This window comes from Somniosus microcephalus, chromosome 16, assembly GCF_052327205.1.
Source record: "Somniosus microcephalus isolate GS21.2 chromosome 16, FLI_Smic_1.0, whole genome shotgun sequence".
In the NCBI taxonomy this organism is placed as follows: domain Eukaryota; kingdom Metazoa; phylum Chordata; class Chondrichthyes; order Squaliformes; family Somniosidae; genus Somniosus; species Somniosus microcephalus.
In genome coordinates this window covers 50,921,411-50,943,758 of record NC_141002.1, presented here as the reverse complement: position 1 = coordinate 50,943,758, position 22,348 = coordinate 50,921,411, and the positions used below count along the sequence as shown (strand labels likewise).

General features: G+C 46.1%; 1 protein-coding gene across 2 annotated transcripts in view; it reads right to left on the bottom strand.

Annotated features, from left to right (window-relative positions):
- The window catches only part of syn3 (synapsin III), a 479,656-nt gene that overhangs the window by 371,676 nt on the left and 85,632 nt on the right, over positions 1-22,348 (bottom strand). Inside the window, exon 2 of one of the 2 annotated variants that reach the window (XM_086009013.1) lies at positions 14,910-15,492. In XM_086009013.1, coding sequence (XP_085865139.1) covers positions 14,910-15,229 — 320 coding nt within the window. In that variant the 5' untranslated portion in view covers positions 15,230-15,492. Of the gene's footprint in view, positions 1-14,909; positions 15,732-22,348 lie in introns of those variants that run through there. The other variant, XM_086009015.1, reaches the window with a different exon arrangement.

Sequence of the window (22,348 nt, the reverse complement as noted above, 5' to 3'; positions counted from 1 at the left end):
CGCACGCGTTCGACCTCTGAACCCCTTCGTTCAGAGGAACGGAAGTGCCGGTTTCCCACGCATGCGCAGTGCATGCAAGAAACCGGCACTTCCATCGGGTCCACACGTGAGTACCCCGTGCGTACTCACGCGTTGGGACCCGAATTTCTGGGCCAGTATTTTCTCTCTTTTTAGAACTGTTAGGGCAGGATTTTCATTGTGCCGTGGAGTCGGGAATGGAGGCATGGTTGGGGGGGGTGGGGGTGTTAACATCCCGAAATCAGGGGTCCTGACCCCTTCCCGCACCCAAACCCGCCTCCGTGCCAGTTTCAAAGGAGGCGGGTACCCACCCCACACTGGGACCTGCCTACCCGAGGCGGGAAGGGATTAGTGCCAATTAACTGCCTGTTAACAGGTAGTTAACAGGCAGTTTTTAGCCTGATCCCTATTTTTGATGTTGAAGTGTGGGATTCCCGATGGTTCCAAACCACGCCAGGTTAGAGGAGGCGGGCCGTCGGGTTGAAGGACTTGGAGGGGTCGAGATGTCGGTGTTTAGGTGAGTGACGTGTGCATGAGTTCAAAGGTAAGTGTGTTTGGTGTGTCTAAAGTGATTAAATAAGTTTTACATATCTTTTCTTACCTTTTCAGCCTTCCTTCCTTTAGGTTCCGGGAGTCCCTCATCTCACCGGCACAGAAAGCAGAATGGCTGCGAACTGCCAAAAGTGACAGCCTTCAGCTTACTGTGCAGGAGAGATTTCTAACTGAGTCTGTGGAGAAGGTCTCAGGTTAGAAGTAAGACTGTCAGTGTTTGACAGCTTCAAACAGCTGTGAAACACTGATATTTCATCTGTCAAAAGCTCTTGACAGATGAAATTTCAGTCTGTGACATCACCTGTTGCCGGGTGGCCCTTAATTGGCCTGCTGAGCCCGCTGGGCGGACTCAACAAGGTCAATCAAGTTAAAATCGCGTGGATTGGCCGCATCTCGATAGAGGCGGGACTACAACCCCGAAAGTTATAGTCCCACCTCTAAGACGACTCCTGAGTTAAATTCCTGCCCTTAATGTTGCGATTGACTGATTCACCAACTGTAAATTGCATGTCGGTTCTTTTACTAAATCTCTATATATTTTTAGAATTGTCTCACATAAGTCTTCTGTATCAATAACTCGCAAACTCAATTTCTGTACACTCTTTGGTGAAGAGTTACAGAATTCTGAGGGAGTTTTCCGGACCCTCATAATATCCAGGACGTTACAATCTAGCTAAACTTATTAAAAGCGCTATCTGGAGGATGGTAACATTCTCGGGTTGTTCCTTTCCTTTAGGGAGAGATAGCCCAAACCTTTAGACCCAATTAAGCATCTTTAGGGTTTGGCTACCTCAAACTTTAGTTGCAAGTGAACGTCTGAGAAATACGCCTGATCCGGGGTAGCCCTAAAGGGGATAGGACTAGTAAAGATCCCTTCATGCCTTCGTGTATGCGCCTTTGGAAGTGTCTTAGTGAGTGCCAGTGAATGGTGAGACTTAACATCCCCCCTCCCCCCCCAAACAATGGTGATGAGTGTGAAAGGAATGGCTTGGACATTGTAGGGATGCTTTATGGTGCTGGTGTGGAGTGGTGCCAACTTGGTGCATCATGTGGCAGCCAGGGTGTACAGCATCAAGTGAAATAAATCTGGCAATGGTGAGGCCATCGCTGGCATCCCAGGTAGCAATGTGCACGGGTGATGATACCATGTGTCCTGTGCAGCATCCGTCAATTGCGGAGAAGGTTGGTGTGGATGTTGGTACTGCTGGTGTTGGTACTTAAGGAGGTGGCCCTGGAGATAGCAGATGCTCTAAGGATCATCTTCCGGAACTCCATTGATTCGGGAACAGTACCCGTGGATTGGAGGGTAGCTAATGTTACCCCAATATTTAAAAAGGGGGGTAGAGAGAAAGCAGGGAATTATAGACCAGTAAGCCTTACATCGGTTGTGGGCAAAATGCTAGAGTCCATTATTAAGGATAAAATAGCGGAGCACTTGACAAATGGGGAAAGGATCGGACAGAGTCAACATGGATTTACAAAGGGTAAATCGTGTTTGACTAATCTGCTGGAATTTTTTGAGGAAGTAACTGGTAAAATAGATGGGGGAGAGCCAGTGGATGTGGTGTACCTTGACTTCCAGAAAGCCTTCGATAAGGTTCCACACAAAAGATTGTCATGCAAAATTAAGGCTCATGGGATTGGGGGCAAAGTATTAACGTGGATAGAGAACTGGCTGGCGGATAGAAAACAGAGAGTTGGAATAAACGGCTCGTTTTCAGAGTGGCAGGCAGTGACCAGCGGGGTGCCGCAAGGATCTGTCCTGGGACCCCAGCTGTTCACAATATATATAAATGATCTGGATCAGGGAATTGGATGCAATATTTCCAAATTCGCTGACGACACTAAACTAGGAGGAGGGGTGGGCTCTGATGAGGATGTCAGGAGGCTACAGTGCGATTTGGACAGGTTGGGGGAATGGGCGGATACGTGGCAGATGCACTATAATGTGGATAAATGCGAGGTTATCCACTTTGGGGGTAAAAACAGGAGGGTAGATTATTATCTAAATGGCAATAGATTGGGAGATGGGGAAGTGCAGAGGGACCTGGGTGTTCTTGTGCACCAGTCACTGAAGGAGAGCATGCAGGTGCAACAGGCGATTAAGAAGGCAAATGGTATGTTGGCCTTCATATCAAGGGGGTTCGAGTATAGGAATAGGGATACCTTACTACAGCTGTACAAGGTGCTGGTGAGACCGCATCTGGAGTATTGTGTACAGTTTTGGTCGCCCCATCTGCGGAAGGATGTTCTTGCCATGGAAAGAGTGCAACGGCGATTCACCAGGCTGATACCTGGAATGGCGGGAATGACCTACGAAGAGAGATTAAATAGTTTGGGCTTGTACTCACTGGAGTTTAGAAGATTGAGAGGGGATCTCATCGAAACATATAAAATTATGGCAGGCCTGGACAGGCTGAATTCAGAGAGAATGTTTCCAATGGCCAGGGAGCACAGAACCAGGGGCCACAGTCTAAAAATAGCGGGCAAATCATTTAAAACAGAGATGAGGAAGAATTTCTTCACTCAAAGAGTGGTGAGCCTGTGGAATTCCCTGCCACAGAGGGCTGTGAAGGCTAATACAATAAATATTTTCAAGAGAGAATTGGATATATTTCTGAAGGCTAAGGGGATTAAGGGTTACGGAGAAAAGGCGGGGACGGGGTACTGAACTGGTAAGATCAGCTATGATCTCAGACGAGGATCAGCCATGATCTCATTGAATGGCGGAGCAGGCTCGAAGGGCCGAATGGCCTACTCCTGTTCCTATCTCTATGTTACTATGTTAATCATGGTGGGATTCTGAGGACCAAGGTGAGATAGTTTCAAGGGCACCGATGCTGATGGAGTAAGTGGCAGGTGAGGTTGAGATGACAGAAGCAATCTGTCAGTGGTGAGAGAGGTTGTTCCAATGAGGTGACACTGGATAGAGAGTTTGCTCCAAATACTTGCAACCTGCATAAAGCTCAATCTATCTTCCAAATGCAGTAAGCAACAGCTTCTAACCTTGGAAAATGGAGACCTATGAAATGGGAGCTTTCATAGACCATTTGCAGCTGTCAGGTTAGTAAATCATTCCATGCTGACACAACACCTGACCTACTTACCTGACGTGATAGCCGTTCTCTGGGACCTCGTTGAAAACCTGGTAAAATGTTAAGTATCTAAATTGGCTGACCCGCCACTTGGTGTCAAGTCTGTTCAGGGATGACAGACCCGACACTTGGGAAACTGACAAGAGGCGGGTTTACAACGGGATACCGACCCGCTGTCAATCTTTGTGATTTTGACAGCGGACCAGTCTCCAAACCTGCACTCTGAGCGCCGGTAAAACTCCGGCCCCAGTGTTTGAATAGCAGTCTCCAGAGAGAGCCCAGAGGAGCTCTGTGTAATAACTCTCTGTTCCAACGGCAATTTTATTTACAATAAATCGCTGTCACATCATATTCAATCAATGGTTCCAAAAGAGCAGTCTCCCTCTCACACACACAGATTATTATTAGCCCTGATCCAGAGAACTTGGGTAAACTTTGACAATCCAATTCATTATAACATGTAATTATCACTGAAAAGAAATTCAGTTGATTTGGGCCTGCTTTAGAAAGAGCTCACTGGCACACGAGTATTTCTTTTTTGTGTTGCGCTTTAAATCAAGCCTTTTTTAATTAATTCTCAGGATGTCGGCATCGCTGGCAAGGCTGCCATTTATTATCCGTCCCTAGTTGCCCTGAAAAGATGGTGGTGGGCTTTCGTCTTTAACCACTGCAGTCCATGTGGTCAAGATTGATGTAGCGGTTTGATACAATGCAGTTACTTGCGAGGCCACTTCAGAGGACAGTTAAGAGTCAAACATACTGGTGGGAAACTGGGTTCACATATAGACCAAACTTGGCAAGAACAGCAGGTTTCCTTCTCAAAAGGACATTAATGAACCAGTTGAGTTTTTACAACAATCCAACAGCTTCGTGCTCATTTTTACTGATACCAGCTTTTTATTTTTAAGAATTAATTTTTTTCAATTTAATCCAAATTCTCAATCTACCACAGTAGGATTTTTACTCACGTTCTCTAGATTATTAGTCCAAGCCTCTGAATTATTATTCTAGTTACATAACCACTACTGCACCGTACGCATGCATTATAAAGGGGGTATTTTTAACCTAAAAAACAGGTGGGCTGGGACGTATAGGAAGTTAAAGTGTTAACAATGTGAATCCCGACCTGAACACCCCCTCCAACCCATCCACTTCCAGTTTTACTGAAGGCGGGACAGGGTGCGGGCAGCCAATCCACTGCCAGGAGGCGGGTCGTCAATCACAATATTATAATGAGGCCGGAAGCCTCTGCTTTACCACCATTTTGTGCTTAACTGTAGCTGGTCGGGTTTTGCACTCCTCATGACACCTGCCAGCTACAGCAAGGCAGGGACTGCTGCATCCAGGAGTGCCTTTAAACCTACCTATTGGATCCAGGGTCACTACCTAACCCACCCCCCATGATCAGAGACGCCCCAACAAGGCCTCCGATCCCAGCATCCCCCCAGCCTCCAATCCCCTCACCCACCCTCCAGACGAGGCCTCCGATCCCAGCAGCCCCCCAGCCTCCAATCCCCTCACCTACCCTCCAGACGAGGCCTCCGATCTCCTCCCCGGCCTCCCATCCCAGGCCATCGATCCCCCCCCCATCCCCATCCTCCCCCTACCCCACACAAGGCCTCCGACCACCCCCCCAGACCATTGATCCCCCCCACGAGGCAAGGCCCCCATGCGATCCCTCCCTCCCTCCTCTCTGCGGCCTAGTGCCACAGGCCTACCCGCCCGGAGCCAGCTAGCCTCTCAATCTGGCAATCTGCAGGTGGGAAACAGAGGCTTCCCATTCAAATCAGGCCCTGCCGTTAATTTTGGCAGGGCCTGCAGGAAACCCGACTGCCTGGGAGCGCTCCCCCCACACTGCCCCCAACCCACCTTCCTCCTTTAAAATTCAGCCCACAGAGTAGGTTGGTGTTCAGGGTGGGGATCCTTCATCGGAACATTATGCTGACGAGGTGCGCTGTACCCTTGGTGTTGGCCTGCTTTTTTTCCTACCAGGCTCTTGAGCTGCTAGAGCCTGCTCCAGTTTTTCATGCTTGTCTTGCTACCTGTCACAGTCCTCCACCTCTTTTAGTTATTCACACTTTCTCTGTGCCTTGTATATGTCTTTTACTTCTTTGATTTCTCTCCTGGTGCCCCCTATTATTTCATACTACTATCACTTCTGACATTTAACCATCATTAAAGGCCATTTTATTTCTTTGTGTGTGCATTTGTTTTTCCCATCCTTTTGTTCTGTTAAAAGAAAAGACTTGCATTTATATAGCATCTTTCACAACCACCGGATGTCTCAAAGTGCTTTACAGCCAATGAAGTACTTCTGGAGTGTAGTCACTGTTGTAATGTAAGAAACGCGGCAGCCAATTTTGCACACTGCAAGCTCCCACAGACAGCAATGTGATAATGACCAGATAATCTGTTTTTGTTACATTGATTGAGTGATAAATATTGGCCAGGACACCAGGGATAACTCCCCTGCTCTTCTTCGAAATAGTGCCATGGGATCTTTTACGTCCACCTGAGAGGGCAGACGGGACTGCGGTTTAATGTCTCATCCAAAAGACGGCACTTCCGACAGTGCAGCACTCCCTCGGAGTGTCAGCCTAGATTTTTGTGCTCAAGTCCTTGGAGTGGGATTTGAACCCACAATCTTCTGACTCAAGAGGTGAGAGTGCTACCCACTTTTTTTTTAAATTAATATACTTTATTGAACCTTAAGAACATTTACAACATCGTGATCATTTCATTGTATGATACAAATCAATTCCGCCGCTCTGCACAGCCATTCCGCCACCACATTTTAACATCGACACCTGAAGTTTAATTTGTCTCCTGTAACATATATTAATCGATTGTACTTTAAAAATTGGTTGTAAAATGCTATCCTTAAATTCCTTTCTGAATAAAATATCCAGAGCCTTATAATGATCTTTTAGCTTATATTTAAAATACTCTTTTAGATTGATTCTCCTCTCCTTAAAAAAGAGCATTCCTTCTTTGCACAATCACGAATCTAGCCAAACTGAACATTAAATTAATTGCTGCTCCGCTAGACTCGGGCAGACTCTCCTGCAATCCCCATCTCAAAATTGAGTCCCACGGGATTCCCATTCTCACTCTTCGGTCCCCACCCAGCAAAAAAGCTTCACACAACTGTCGAACATAGTACTTAAAGTCATTTAACTGCGGACATAACACCAATAAATGGGACAGAGTCTCCTCCCGTGTCCCACACACTGGGCAAGTTGTCGCCTCCACTCGTCCAATCTTGCACAAGACCGTCATGGTAAAAATCCGGTTATGAGCCAATTTGAAATCCAGTTCAATCCATTCTGGACATTTAAAATTCGCCCACACTCCCTTCCAAATCCTGTTGAAGTCCAGCTGTGGGTATATACTCTGCCAAAACTCCTGACCAGCAGGTGTCTTGAATCTCCATTCTCCAAATACCTCATAGAAATCTCGAGTATTACAGTTGTCAAATTGGACCAACTCTCCCCCTTTCTCCAGTACAAAGCTTGGAAAAGCAGGACGCATTTGACTTCCTTTGGAGATTTCCGCATTTATTTCTTCCATCCAATCCTGTGGCATTGCCCTCACAATCTTCTCATACATGATTACTATTGCGTTTTCCTCTACCTCCTGATCCTCATCCCACACCATGTCCCTCACTATCGCTTCCGGCAACCAATGTGGAAATACCTCATATAATACATCTTTCACAGATATAATCCCAGCTTTTATAAAAGCTTGATTAAATAAAACCTCTCCTTCGATGTTGACCCACCTGTTCAAAAATAAGGGCTGTTCTAAAAATTCCTCAGCCCCCTTGGGCATAAACTGCACACTTTTTAAAAATTGGGCCCAAGTCGTTACAACCCCCTTATAAAACCTAGGGAGAAGTTTAATCGATTTCAAAAACATATTATTGTATTCGATATACAATATCCCCTGCCCTCCTATCCCACTTCATTTTTAAAAATGCTCAAAACAACTCTTCCAAAAACTTGTATTTGACTTCTGAAGAAATCTCTTCACCCATTTGATTCTAAAGGATTTTTTCTTCAAATCAATATCTGGGAAATTGAGTCCTCCCTGATTTCTCTGTCCAATTATGGTATTGTAAGCCACCAAGGCTGGTTTCCCTTCCCATAAACACCTCACACAAGCCTCTCGGATGGACTTTTCCGCTCACTCAGGAATATCCTCCACCGTCAATATGCACCACTGTCACTCTTCCTTGCACTTTCAACCACCTTCTTTCCCATCTTCCCAAAATCTTTTTAATTTTCATAACCTTCGGTTCCCAATGTAATCGATCCACTTCATCCCTGTCCTTCTTGCATCCCATATGCACCCCAGAACTTCCAAAACCTCCACCACCTTAAAGGGACATTCCCCCAACCATTCCCACCTACCCCTCCCTGCAACCAGGCATTGGGACTTACTATAATTCACTCTGGCTCCTGAAGCTCTACAATATTCCTCCACTACATCCATAGCTTTCCTCACTGACTCCCCATTTCTCAATGTTAAGGTTGTGTCATCTGCATATTGGTGTATCATCGACACCAGCCAGAACTGGGGACCACAATCCCAACTACACCTTGTTTCTTTCGCATCATGTAACCTAATAGTTCTGCTACCAATGTGTACAACAATGGGGACAGGGGACAACCCTGTCTCACTGATCTCTGTATCGGAAAATACTTGGATAAAAAACCATTACAATTAACACAGCTAAATATGTTTGAATAAAAAATCCTTATCCATTGAATGAAATTTTCCTTGAAACCAAATGCTTCCAAAACCTTCAATAAAAACTCATGAGTGACCCTATCAAAGGCTTTCTCTTGATCTATCTTTAATACATAAGCCTCCCTCCCACTCTCTTCCATGAGCTCTATCGCATCTCAGATTGAGACCACAGAGTCTGCGATGTCCCGGCCTATGACTCCATAGGACTGAGAGGGCAAAACTATCTGCAGTAACACCTCCTTCATAACAATCTTGCCATAACCCTCGCCAAGATCTTATAATCTACATTTAATAATGTGATGGGCCTCCAATTCTTCAGATCCTGTCTATCCCCTTTATTTTTATATAAGCTAAGCTTATGATACCTCTCCTCATAGATGCTTCCCTCAATTTTAATTTCCTTAAAAACTTCTAAGAGCAATGGACTTAAAATCTCAAAAAATTCTTTATAAAATTCTGCACTTAGTCCATCGGACCCTGGGCTTTTCCCCCCCTTCATTCCACTTATTGCTACTTTTATTTCCGCTAATCCTACTTCTTTGTCACACATGCTTCTCTCATCCTCCTTTAAACCCTCTTCAATAAAAGCAGTAACCTTCTCCATCGTCAAATTGGAAATGTCTTCTTTTGTATATAACTCTTGATAAAAGCTGCTAGCCGCCTCTAAAATCTCCCCACTTTCATGAATGATCTTCTCCCCAACCTTCAACTCTTCAATTAACGATAATCTCTGTCGCAGTTTCTCTTGCTCTAGAAAATATTTAGTGCATCTTTCGCCCTCCAATGCATCTCTAGCCTTTGCGCGGAGAATGGCCCCCTTGCATTTTTCAGCTTGCAATAATTCCCACACTTCCTTTAGCACCCGGAACTTAGTCACCGCTCCCTTATCCTCTCCGTCAACTGCTTTACAGACATCCGTAAACCTTTTGTTTATATTCTCTTCTCGACGCCGGTTAGCTGCCGCCCTCTTTTTCCCATAACGTACCGAAAAAACTTTTACCTCGTATTTGAAATTGTCCCACCAAACTCTTCTTTCTTTCAAGAACAAAGGTTCCTTCCGAGCATTCTTTATTATATTTATAAATAATCCCTTCTTTATAAGCAATTTCTTTCAGGTATTGATTGTTTAAAATCCACACCCCTGAACTGATCTTAACTCTGCTGTTCCTAATTCTACGAACCAAAGCCAAGTGATCACTAAAAAATACTTTTTTATAATAAATCTCCATCACCTCAGAACTTAACCCTTCCCGCATTAACACAAAAGCTATTCGGCTCTGTTTTAAAACATCACCCACCCAACCTGATCTGGAGAACTCCCTTTTTATGGGGTTCCGGTCCCTCCATAAGTCTCTCAAATTTAAATTTGCCATCATTTTTACAATCATCCCTCTGGAGTTATCATCCTTAAAGGTCATCTGGGCTGAAATGTCCATCCAAGATAAAAATACATTAAAATCCCCCACTATACAAGGATTTTCCACCTCTGCCGCTTCAGTGAATAACCCCCGAAAAAACTCGCGACGCTTGCAATGGTCGTTCGGTGCATAGATATTAAAGAGATCGCAATTAAATCCCTCCATTTTTACCCTTAGCCGTAAAAATCTCCCCTCAGTGTCCTTGTCCACCAAGGCAACGTTCTCTTTTATGGACGGACTCACCAAAACAGCCACCCCTCTACGGTTATTGTTTGCACAACTTACAAACATCTCTCCCTTCCAAACCTTCTGAACTCTTTCTGGGATATCCTCATCACAAAAGGTTTCTTGCAGACACAACAAGTCCGTGCCTTTAAAACACTGCAACAACTGCTGCAATTTCTTCTCACCCCTCAGTCCGTTCACATTAATCGAGACCAATGTAATCATGGCTCCAAAGAAGGGAAGTATGCCTGATAATCTCCCCATCATTTAATCTCTGGCCCTTCCCTCCTCACATGCTCCTTCCCAACTTTTCGGCCAGCTGTTGCTTTTTCCTGCAGCCTCCAACTCTTTTCACCTCCTGTTTGAACCTTCCCTGCTGTTTCAGCCTCTTCCTTGCATTAAGTTTGGGCCCAGGAGCGGCCCTTTTTCCCTCCTTCTGCCCCTCACTAACCTTTCCCTTTCCACATGATGCCACCCCACCCCCGACTTCCATGTCTCCGTCCCCCTCTAATTCCTCACTCTCAAGCTCTCCTGCAACCCTCTGTGCCTGCTCCCCGTCAGATACATAATCCTGCTCCCCGTCAGATACATCATCTCCCATAGAGAGTCTTCCTGCTATCGCGGTTTCTCCAACAGTGCCGCTCCCTTCGACCTCATCTCCACCTCTGACCCTTGCTCCCTGATCCTTCTCTCTATGGGACAATGGCGCACCTATATTGTTCCCTTCTGGCATCTTTGTCTCGCCGATCCCATCCTGCTGCCCCTGTAAGGCTCCTGCCTCTTATACCCTCTCCTTGTCTTGCCTCCTCCTGCTCACTGAGATGTCCGACTCCCCGTCTTTCTTTGGAGTACTTACATTTACCACGCACCCCGCTCCTGCCTCCTCTCCCCCTGCGGACACCAGATTCTTTAGGGAGAGCTGAACCGTATTAAGGCTCGAGTCTGCACTCGACCCTTGCTGCCCACTGCTGTCTTTGTTCTTTTCCACTGTACTTGGTGTGTTTTCCATCATCTCCATCCTGTTCTCTGCTCCACAATTTTCTGCCTCTTCCTGTGCTCTTTTCTCCTTCAATTTACCAGCTGTGTCCTCCGACTGCTCCGCTCCTCCGGCCGTTCCACTCACATCTCCTGCTCCTTCTCCCATCTCCTCATCACTCATAGAGCTTCCTTCTGCCTCACACTCACAGCGGGCGGGGCCTTTGTGACACACCCCACAGCTCACCGCCTTGCAGCTCTGAGCGATGTGTCCAGACTCGCTGCAATTATAACAGTACAAGTCTGGACAGTTTCTTACAAGATGGTCGTGTCCAAGACAATAATAGCAAACCTTCACTTGGTTATCATGCAGCACTCGAAAGTGCTGCACTCCTTCCAGTGTCTCGAATTTCATGCTGTATGGTAATGACCTCACCCCCTCTGGGAACCGCACCTTTACGTAACGGGTTCCATCTGCTACCTGTGTTCCTGGGTAGTATCTCCTCTTTATTGCTGAGCAAATTTTAATGTCCCACGACTCCAACTTTTTGATTAGCACTTCGTTCTCAATATAAACTGGCAAGTTTAAGAATGAGACCACCACCTCTTCCGAATATAGCAGAGATACCTCCAAGAACTTATTGCCAATTTTCAAACTGAGTAAAAGTCTTTCCACCTCCTCTCGGCTACTGACCGTCACCTCGAACCCAACATTCGGCTTTGGTCGGCAGGCAAAGCAGCTTCCCTCGCCACAGTCCTCATGTACCGCTTGGATAATATCCCAAGCTCGTATCTCCTTATCCTCACACTGAACCACCACCGTGTTTTCTTTTCCAAACCTCCTGGAGACCCAGCCCAAATCTTTGGGCCTTTTTCTTTCCATTCCAACCACAGTTTCTTCCCTAATTAAATTCCGCTTGGGAACACTGTCCTCTTGAGGGGCCCGGCACTCCAAACCCCTCAGCAGCCATCTGGCTGTTTTTGTGGGCCAAAAAGGCCCTAAAACCTGAAAACAAAAACCCCAAAATCCACCACCAACTTTTTACAAACTCACTCCAACTCCCTGCTGCAATCAGGTAACCAGTAACACCTGGTTCATTCCTAGCCCCTCCCACCTAGAGAGTGCTACCCACTGAGCCACAGCTGACACAGGTGTTCCTTTTGAAATGCTGTTCATTGGTAACATCTTCCAGTTTTGATAAGATGTCCGTGCCAACTTGCCTGTTCTCTTCATAGATGTTATCTGAGCTGCTGAGTGTTTCCAGGTTTTTCTGTTTTTATTTTCAGATTCCCAGCATCTGCAGTATTTTGCTTTTTGTTAAGTATCGCCATCTTACACACAGTAACATGATAATTGAACATCAATTATCAAGGGATTAATTAAGAAAGGAAAAATAGAATATGAGAGCAAGCTAGCAGGGAACATAAAAACTGACTGTAAAAGCTTTTATAGATATGTGAAGAGAAAAAGATTAGTGAAGTCAAGCGTAGGTCCCTTACAGTCAGAATCAGGGGAATTTATACTGGGAAACAAGGAAATGGCAGACCAACTAAATGCATACTTTGGTTCTGTCTTCACAAAGGAGGACACAAATAACCTCCCAGAGATGCCGGGGAACATAGGGTCTGATGAAAGCGAGGAACTGAAAGAAATCAGTATTTGTAGGAAAATGGTGTTAGGAAAATTGATGGGACTGAAGGCCAATAAATCCCCAGGGCCTGATGGTCTACATCCCAGGGTACTTAAGGAAGTGGCCCTAGAGATAGTAGATGCATTACTGATCATCTTCCAGAACTCGATAGACTCTGGAATGGTACCCATGGATTGGAGGGTAGCTAATGTTACCCCACTATTCAAAAAAGGTGGTAGAGAAAAAGCGGGGTATTATAGACCGGTAAGCCTGACATCGGTAGTGTGGAAAATGCTAGAGTCTATTATAAAAGATGTAATAGCAGAGCACTTGGAAAGCAATGACAGGATCGGACAAAGTCAACATGGATTTACAAAAGGTAAATCATGCTTGACTAATCTACTGGAATTTTTTGAGGATGTAACTGGTAAAATAGATAAGGGAGAACCAGTGAATGTGGTGTATTTGGACTTTCAGAAGGCTTTCGATAAGGTCCCACACAAGAGATTAGCATGCAAAATTAAGGCACATGGGATTGGGGGCAAGGTATTGACTTGGATAGAGAACTGGTTGGCAGACAGAAAGCAAAGAGTTGGAATAAATGGGTCGTTTTCCGAGTGGCAGGCAGTGACTAGTGGGGTACCGCAAGGATCGGTCCTAGGACCCCAGCTGTTCACAATATATATTAATGATCTGGATGAGGGAATTGGATGTAATATCTCCAAATTTGCAGACGACACAAAGCTGGGCGGGAGGGTAAGCTGCGAGGAGGATGTCGGGGAAACTCCAGTACGATTTGGACAGGTTGGGTGATTGGGCAGAAACATGGCAAATGCACTATAATGTGGATAAATGTGAGGTTATCCACTTTGGTGGCAAAAACAGGAAGGCAGATTATTATTTGAATGGCAATAGATTGGGAGAAGGGGAAGTGCAAAGAGACCTGGGTGTCCTTGTGCACCAGTCGCTGAAGGTAAGCATGCAGGTGCAGCAGGCGGTTAAGAAGGCAAATGGTATGTTGGCCTTCGTAGCAAGAGGGTTCGAGTACAGGAACAAGGATGTCTTGCTACAGTTGTACAGGGCCTTGGTGAGACCGCACCTTGAGTATTGTGTGCAGTTTTGGTCACCATACCTGAGGAAGGACGTTCTTGCCATGGAGGGAGTGCAGCGAAGATTCACCAAGTTGATACTTGGGATGGCAGGAATGACATATGAGGAGAGATTGTGTCGATTGGGCTTATACTCACTGGAGTTTAGAAGATTGAGAGGGGATCTCATCGAAACCTATAAAATTCTGTCAGGTCTGGACAGACTAGATGCAGGAAGGATGTTTCTGATGGCCAGGGAGTCCAGAACCAGGGGTCATAGTCTAAGGATAAGGGGTAAGCCATTTAGGACTGAAATGAGGAGGAATTTCTTCACCCAGAGAGTGGTGAACCTGTGGAATTCTCTGCCACAGAGGGTGGTGGAGGCCAGTTCATTAAATATATTCAAGAAAGAGTTGGATATGTTTCTTGAGGCTGAAGGGATTAAGGGATATGGGGAAAAGGCAGGGACAGGGTACTGAATTTGGATGATCAGCCATGATCACATTGAATGGCGGAGCAGGCTCGAAGGGCCGAATGGCCTACTCCTGCTCCTATCTTCTATGTTTCTATGTTTCTATCCTTCAAAACCAACATAGCAGCATTTTAATTTTTTTAACAATTAAAGGGAACCACTTTCTGCTAAATACTAAAGGTTTATAATGAGTAGAGTTCATGGTGGTGCCAATTGGCCCAAAGGCTGCCAGGAATGGCACGAAGGCAGATGGCTCAGCACTAATAATGAGCTGGTTTTGGGGGCATGTGGCAGGTTACAGAACTGGACACAAAACAAATTCTGCTGAGATCTAACAGGCAAAAAAAGGCAAATTTGGAAAAAGCACAAACTAAAGTGAAGAGGCAGCACATCAATTGGCAAATAAATAGAGTGAGAGGAGGCTCCTGAGGAGCATAAACACCACCGTAGACCACTTGGAATGGCCTGTGTCTATGATAATACGGTGTTCTAGTCCAATTTTAACCCTTCTCTCTGCTCGCTCCACCGCAAAGCCAAATCCCCAAAATCAGGATATTAAAAAAGAGAGAAACCAACCTTTTTGGTTCCACAGGTCTGACCCAACACCCGCAGTATTTCCCTTCCAGCCAATCTTTCTGTACCAACCGCTAACCCAACAACCAAACCGGCCGACGACCACCTACCAGTCAGTGTGCGGGTCATCGATCACCAAGAGGATCTTCGGTTTCCGTACAATGGGGGCGGTGGGTCCAGCGGCGGGCGCGGGCGTGGCCCCCGTTTGCTCCACTAGTCCTGCAGCTGCCGCCGTTGTCTGCTTGACGGCGTTGGAGATGGAGCTGAGGAGGGTGGAGCCCGTGGAGGGAGCTGGCGGCTGGCGGCGCTCAGTGGCCGGGGACACCGGAGAGCTGGTCGAGCTGTCGGGGCGCTGCAGGTCCATCATATAACCATTTGGTAAATTCGCCACGAAACTGCTGTCTGAGAGGCGCCTCCGCAAGTAATTCATCTTCCTAAGAAATGGAAAGAGTGTTCTGAATGAGCTGAGTTAGAGTTCAAATGTGCAACCAGACAACGATGAAAGGCTAGCGGCTTTCAGCCTCTCAAGTATCTTGATGACTGTTCTTGGTTTCTTTGTGGTAAGTTGGACACAGAGAAGCCGTAGCAAGCAAGCAGTTGTAGAGACCTGACGGTCCCTGAAGAGGAATGATCAGTTGTAGGGTTGGGATCTTCTCTGTGACACACCCGGGCGTTCAGGCAGCTGTATCTTTCCTGTGGAGAACAAGACATTTCATATCAATCAGCGAGTCAGGATTTACAACGTCAAAATGTTAGCGATTAATATTGGTTCCAGCTCTGGCTCCAAAAGGCCAGAATTTTCCAGGGTGGTAGCGGGCGCGATCGGTGGCGGGTCGGGTGGGAAAGTTGTTGTTTTTGACAGCGGGTCAGGAACCCGCTGTCATCCCACCCCCACGCATCTTTCCCACAGGCACGTCTGTCATCGCGGAGCCAACCCGACCGGCAGCAGCGGGGATCCAACTGAGATGATTAACAGCTAGTTGACATAACCTTAACGGACTTTTTTAACTTACTTTTTAACTGCATGGCCATGGCAACCACGCAGCTCAAGAAGCACATCTGTCAACCTGAGGCGGGAATTCCATGGCCATTGCTCCAGCTGATTACTTGACAGCATCAAATGTACAGTAAAAGCTCCCACCTGAGTGATGATCACTTTCCTCAGGCAGAAGCTGCTGCTCACTGCATTTCCAGCACAGATTCTGCAGGCTGCAAGTGTTTCCAGCAAAGTCTCCATCCAGTCTCACCTCATTGGAAGAGCTCTCTCACCATTGACAGAATGCTTCTGTCATCTGTACTTCATCCGCCATCTATTCCATCAACATGGGTGCCCTTTATACTCTCACCTTGGTCCTCAGAATCGGACCATGATGAGCCCCAACACCAGCAGCACCAGGCACACCAGCAGCATCAACAACAATACCAACCTTCTCCGCAATCACCTGATGCTGCACAGGACAGAGGGCATCAGCACCCAAGCACATTGCTGCCTGGGAGGCCAGGGATGACCTCATCATGGCCAGATTTACTTAACTTGACGCTGTACACCCTGGCTGCCACATGATGTGCCAGCTTGGCACCACCCCACACCAACACCATAAAGCATCCCTATAATGCCCAAGCCATTCCTTTCACACTCACCACCATTGCGGAGGTTACCGTTATATCTCACCATTCACAGCAACTCACTAAGCCACTTCCAAAGGTGCACACAAATCTGTCCAAGACTGGAAAGTGTTGAAAATAAAGATTTTTTATGTTTGACACCACATTAACAGAAACCTTACATGGATTAAACACTCAAGTGTCTACCCTTGTGTGTTGTTAGTTGGTATGATTGCACTAGGATAAGGATGAGGATGAGGGTGAGTGTGCGGGGTGGCTCATGAGATGGGGATGTGATAATGTAGATAGATAGAGAGGGATGGGTGGAGGTGCAAAGTATGTTGGTGTGAGTAAGGATGTGCAGGAGTAGGGTAGGGAAGGCAAAGTGATGTGGATGTGATGAGAGGCACAGCAGGATGCAGTTGAGTGTGGCTTTGTACTAACGTTTCCTGATCTAATGAGATCATTCAAACATTTGTGGCACCCAGGTCCTCCTGAACACATCCCTGCTTGTGACCTCCTCTGCAATATGAAACCAGGCTGTCTTGGTCTCCTGGGGAGGTCTCTTCCGCCCATCGGAAGGGAAGAGGACCACCCTGTGTGCTCTGACTCCTTCCATATGCTTATGAGTCATCGGAGAACCTGGGTGAAGCCCTCTGCCTCTGTGCAGTCATTGTCAGTGTTTGCAGCACTCCAATGCTGTAGTGCACTGACAGCACTATGTTAGATTAACCATCAAATGTAAGGTGGCCGGCTGAAAACGCATGAATGACGTCACCAGACCCACTCCATCTCATTGGGCCGGGTAACGAGCTGGGCGGGCTTAATAGGCCCTATTAACACAAGTTCGTTTTAGCAGCGGGATGGAAACATTAGCGGGGTCGCGACCCACCACGGACACCGTCCATACCCACCCAGGTAGGCAAAATTCCAGCTAATTTCTTTCCAACTAGATGTTAAGGGGAAATGTGTCCCAATTGTAATCTTGCCAGATTTAACTATTACACTAAAGATTATCAATCCCTTAATTACATAGGGTGCACTACTGGGACTCCCGACATGGTGAATTGCTAACATCAAATATCCCATCACGAGGATGTAGGGGTTAGGGAAGAAGAAATTAAGGGCCTGTCTCCCTCCCTGTGGCCCCAGTGGTGGAGGTCAAGCATCCACCCCTTGTCCAGGGAAGCTAAAGGAAAGAAAAAAACTTGCATTGATATAGCGCCTTTCACAACCTCGGGACATCCCAAAGTGCTTTACAGCCAATGAAGTACTATTTGAAGTGTAGTCACTGTTGTAATGTGGGAAACACAGCAGCCAATGTGTGCACAGCAGATCTCACAAACAGCAATGTGATAATGACCAGATAATCTGTTTTTGTGATCTTGATTGAGAGATAAATATTGGCCAGGACACCGGGAGAACTCCCCTGCTTTACTTCGAAATAGTGCCATGGGATCTTTTACATCCACCATGAGAGGGCAGACGGGGCCTTGCTTTAACATCTCATTAGAAAGACGGCACCTCTGACAGTGCAGCACTGCCTCAGTACTGCACTGGAGTGTCAGCCTAGATTTTTGTGCTTAAGTCTCTGGAGTGGGACTTGAACCCACAACCTTCTGACTCAGAGGCAAGAGTGCTACCCACTGAACCATGGCTGACACATAAAGAGGTACAATAAATATAATAATCATTCAGTGGAGGACTAACCTTCTGCTGTTTATTCTTACTGCACATAATGTGAACAACCTAAGTCCAGGGTACTCATTGCTTACATATTCCTGGTGGGAACCTGTGCCACTATAAGTGCATCTTGCATACCCCCGAGAGCTGGGGGGCAGGGTGGGGGGTGGGTGGTGGTAGCAGGGTTAGTGGGAGAAGCGACAAAGGCCAGCCGCTGCAGTAGGCTCTGACAGCCCCACTACCCAGCCCCAGAAAGCACCTATCTGCCCCCTTATAAAAGGGGGCCAGCGTACTAACTGTGGCATCTCTGACTTTGGGAGTTCAGGCCAGGATGCAAGCATAGACCTCCATGTGGATTCCACTTCAACTGGCCAGTAGGCCAATGCATCTCTTCTCCCGGCCTCCCAGTGGATCCCCAGTCAGGGTCCAAAATACTCCTAACTTTGAAGACCTCTGCCCCTGGTCATGTCTCCTCTGATACAATAACACGGGGAAATTACGTTAGGGACAGTCATATCCGGGTTCCCACCTATTTTGTGAGCCTTCAGTGCACTGCCAGCCAACTTACAGCAGTAGTGTGCGAGAAGGCCCGTAGATTTTCAGAGGGAGGAGTGGCTTCACCTGTGCAGGGATCAATCCGCTTAATATTCTTGATGAGGTCATTTCCATGGCTCAAGCACTCTCCCAGTGCAGGCTTGCCTTCTGGCAGGACCTTGCACTGGGATCTGTTGGGCAGAAACAGGAGTGTAGCTGCAGGATTGGGAGCACCTACATCTGAGAACTGAAACGACAAAGAGGAAAATCTAACCCATATTCTTAAATCATCTCATTATATTAACTAAAACGGGTCACTGACACTATTGAGTCACTTTCTTCATGAAAAATGTGTTTGTTGATCCTTTTTTATTTGCCAAGGTAGACAAAGCATGTATGATTTTTAACACAACTTCCTTCACTGTAATCTGTTTTTTGTTCCCTCTGAAACTGCTTCAAGTAGAATATGTTGGGAATTTCGGTGCTGTGGAATCCGTCCACTACAAATTAAACAGTTTATGAAGATAGTCGCAGACTGGTATAAATTACAGCACAGAAGGAGGCTATTCATCCCGTCGAGCCTGTGATGGTGCGACTCTTCAACTGGTGCTATCTACTGTAATCTCTTTTCCTCCCTTATCTCCTCCTGATAATGTCCAGAACTGCACGCAGTACTGCAAATGTGACCTAACCAATTTCTTGTACAAATGTAGCACTTCCTTGCTTTTATTTTCAATGCCCTCAAGAATAAAATCCAGAATCCTATTTGCTTTTTCCCACTGCACTCTCACCATTAAAGATAGGTTATGTGTGAGGTTATGCACTTTGGCAGGAAAAATCATAGAGCAAGTTATTATCTTAATGGCAAGAAACTGGAAAGTATTGAAGTACAAAGGGATCTGGGGGTCCTGGTGCACGAAACTCAAAAGGTTAGTATGCAGGTGCAGCAAGTGATTAAGAAGGCCAATAGAATGTTGGCTTTCATTGCTAGGGGGATAGAATATAAAAATAGGGAGGTATTGCTTCAATTGTACAAAGTATTGGTGAGACCGCACCTGGAATACTGCGTGCAGTTTTGGTGTCCATACTTAAGAAAGGACATACTTGCTCTCGAGTCAGTACAAAGAAGGTTCACTCGGTTAATCCCGGGGATGAGGGGATGGACATATGAGGAGAGGTTGAGTAGATTGGGACTCTACTCATTGGAGTTCAGAAGAATGAGAGGCGATCTTATTGAAACATATAAGATTGTGAAGGGGTTGGATCGGGTGGATGCGGGGAAGATGTTCCCGATGATGGGTGAAACTAGAACTAGGGGGCATAGTCTTAGAATAAGGGGCTGCTCTTTCAAAACTGAGATGAGGAGGAACTACTTCACTCAGAGGGTGGTAGGTCCATGGAATATGCTGCCCCAAAAAGCTGTAGAAGCTACATCATTACATAAATTTAAAACAGAAATAGACAGTTTCCTAGAAGTAAAGGGAATTAAGGGTTACGGGGAGCGGGCAGGAATTTGGACATGAGTCTAGGTTCGGATCGGTCATGGCCCTGTGGGTAGCGGAGCGGGCCCAGGGGCCGTGTAGCCTGATCCTGCTCCTATTTTGTGTGTCTAATTCTGTTAGATTCAGGAGATGGTTCTGTGATAGTGGATTGGCGGTTAGGATCAGATCAGCCATGATCTTATTGAATGGCGGAGCAGGCTCGAGGGGCCGATTGGCCTACTCCTGCTCCTATTTCTTATGTTCTTATGTTCTTATATATGCATCTGAGCCCTTAGATCTCTCTGTTCTTAGACTCGGTTCTGGCCCAGAATTTACGGTCAGTGGCGAAGCTAAGGCGTTCACTGCTGGCCCCGAAGTAAGCTTCGCACAAAGATCTCGCGATCTGTGTCGAGAAGTTCGGGTTTTCCAACGTGTAATTCCAATCAACGTAGTATAGTGGGAATCCCCTAGTGCGAGCTGCTGTGATGTCAACAAGCTGTCTAAACAGCCAATCAAAACGCAGAATTCTCAGACAGCAGGTGGGTAAGCTGTTAAAATTCTAACTTTTTAAAAATGTTAGAGAGAGCAAAACAAAGATTGGAGCTCTCACATGGGGAAAAGGCAAACCTGAAATAAAGATCAATAAACTTTAAAATAAAAGTTTTTTTTTAAAGTTTCTTAAAAAATTTAATTTTTATTAAAATGGATAAATTGGACACTGCACAAAATTTTAATGAGTTTTTCAGAGCCATAGTCTTTGTTTCGCAGTTAATACACTGTTAAAATGGATCATTTTTGGGTTGGCAGGCTGTAACCAGTGGGGTACCGCCAGGATCAGTGCTTGGGCCTCAGCTATTCACAATCTACATCAATGATTTGGATGAGGGGACCAAATGTTATATATCCAGGTTTGCTGATGATACAAAGCTGGGTGGGAATGTAAGTTGTGAGGAGGATGCAAAGAAGCTTCAAGGGGATATAGACAGGCTAAGTGAGTGGGCAAGAACATGGCAAATGGAATATAATGTGGAGAAATGTGAAGTTATCCACTTTGGTAGGAAAAATAGAAAAGCAGAGTATTTTTTAAATGGTGAGAGATTGGGAAATGTTGGTGTTCAGAGGGACCTGGGTGTCCTTGTACACAAATCACCGAAAGTTAACATGCAGGTACAGCAAGCAATTAGAAAAGCAAATGGTATGTTGGCCTTTATTACAAGAGGATTTGAGTATAAGAGTAAAGACGTCTTACTGCAAATATATAGGGCCCTGGTGAGACTACACCTGGAGTATTGTGTACAGTTTTGGTCTCCTTACCTAAGGAAGGGTATACTTGCCATAGAGGGAGTGCAACGAAGGTTCACCAGACTGATTCCTGGGATGGGGGGATTGTCCTATGAGGAGAGATTGAGTAGACTAGGCCTATATTCTCTAGAGTTTAGAAGAATGAGAGGTGATCTCATTGAAACATACAAAATTCTTACAGGGCTTGACAGGGTAGATGCAGGGAGGATGTTTCCCCTGACTGGGGAGTCTAGAACCAGTGGTCACAGTCTCAGAATAAGGCCATTTAGGATTGAGATGAGGAGAAATTTCTTCACTCAGAGCGTGGTGAATCTTTGGAATTCTCTACCCCAGAGGGCTGTGGCGGCTCAGTCGTCGAGTATATTCAAGACAGAGATCGATAGATTTTTGGATATTAAGGGAATCAAGGGATATGGGGATAGTGCAGGAAAGTGGTGATGAGGTAGAAGATCAGCCATGATCTTATTGAATGGCGGAGCAGGCTCGAGGGGCCAAATGGCCTACTCCTGCTCCTATTTCTTATGTTCTTATGTTCTTAAAACCCCAATTACACCTAATTCCTTTGGGTCTAACTTTTAGTGGGGTACTTAACAGTGTAATTACCACAGGAGAGCCGAAGTGTTCATCAGTTTCCATGATTTTACAGATTACACTGATTGCCGGCTCTGTTGGGGTGGGAGCACAGCGCCGCCAGTCTCGGAGCAGTGAATGACAAACCGCAACTTCAGGATTCCTGCATTAGGCTGCACTAAAGCTTGAAGTTGCGGTCAGCTTCAAAGACAGAATGATGCTGCCAGTTTGCCATCATCAGGACCGCAAATTCTGGGCCTTACTATTTAAGATATATTTCCTTTTGCTCTTCCCAAAAATGGACTGCTCCACATTCTTCTGCACGAACTGCATCTGGCATCTATTTGCCCACTCCACTAACCTGCCTGTGTCCT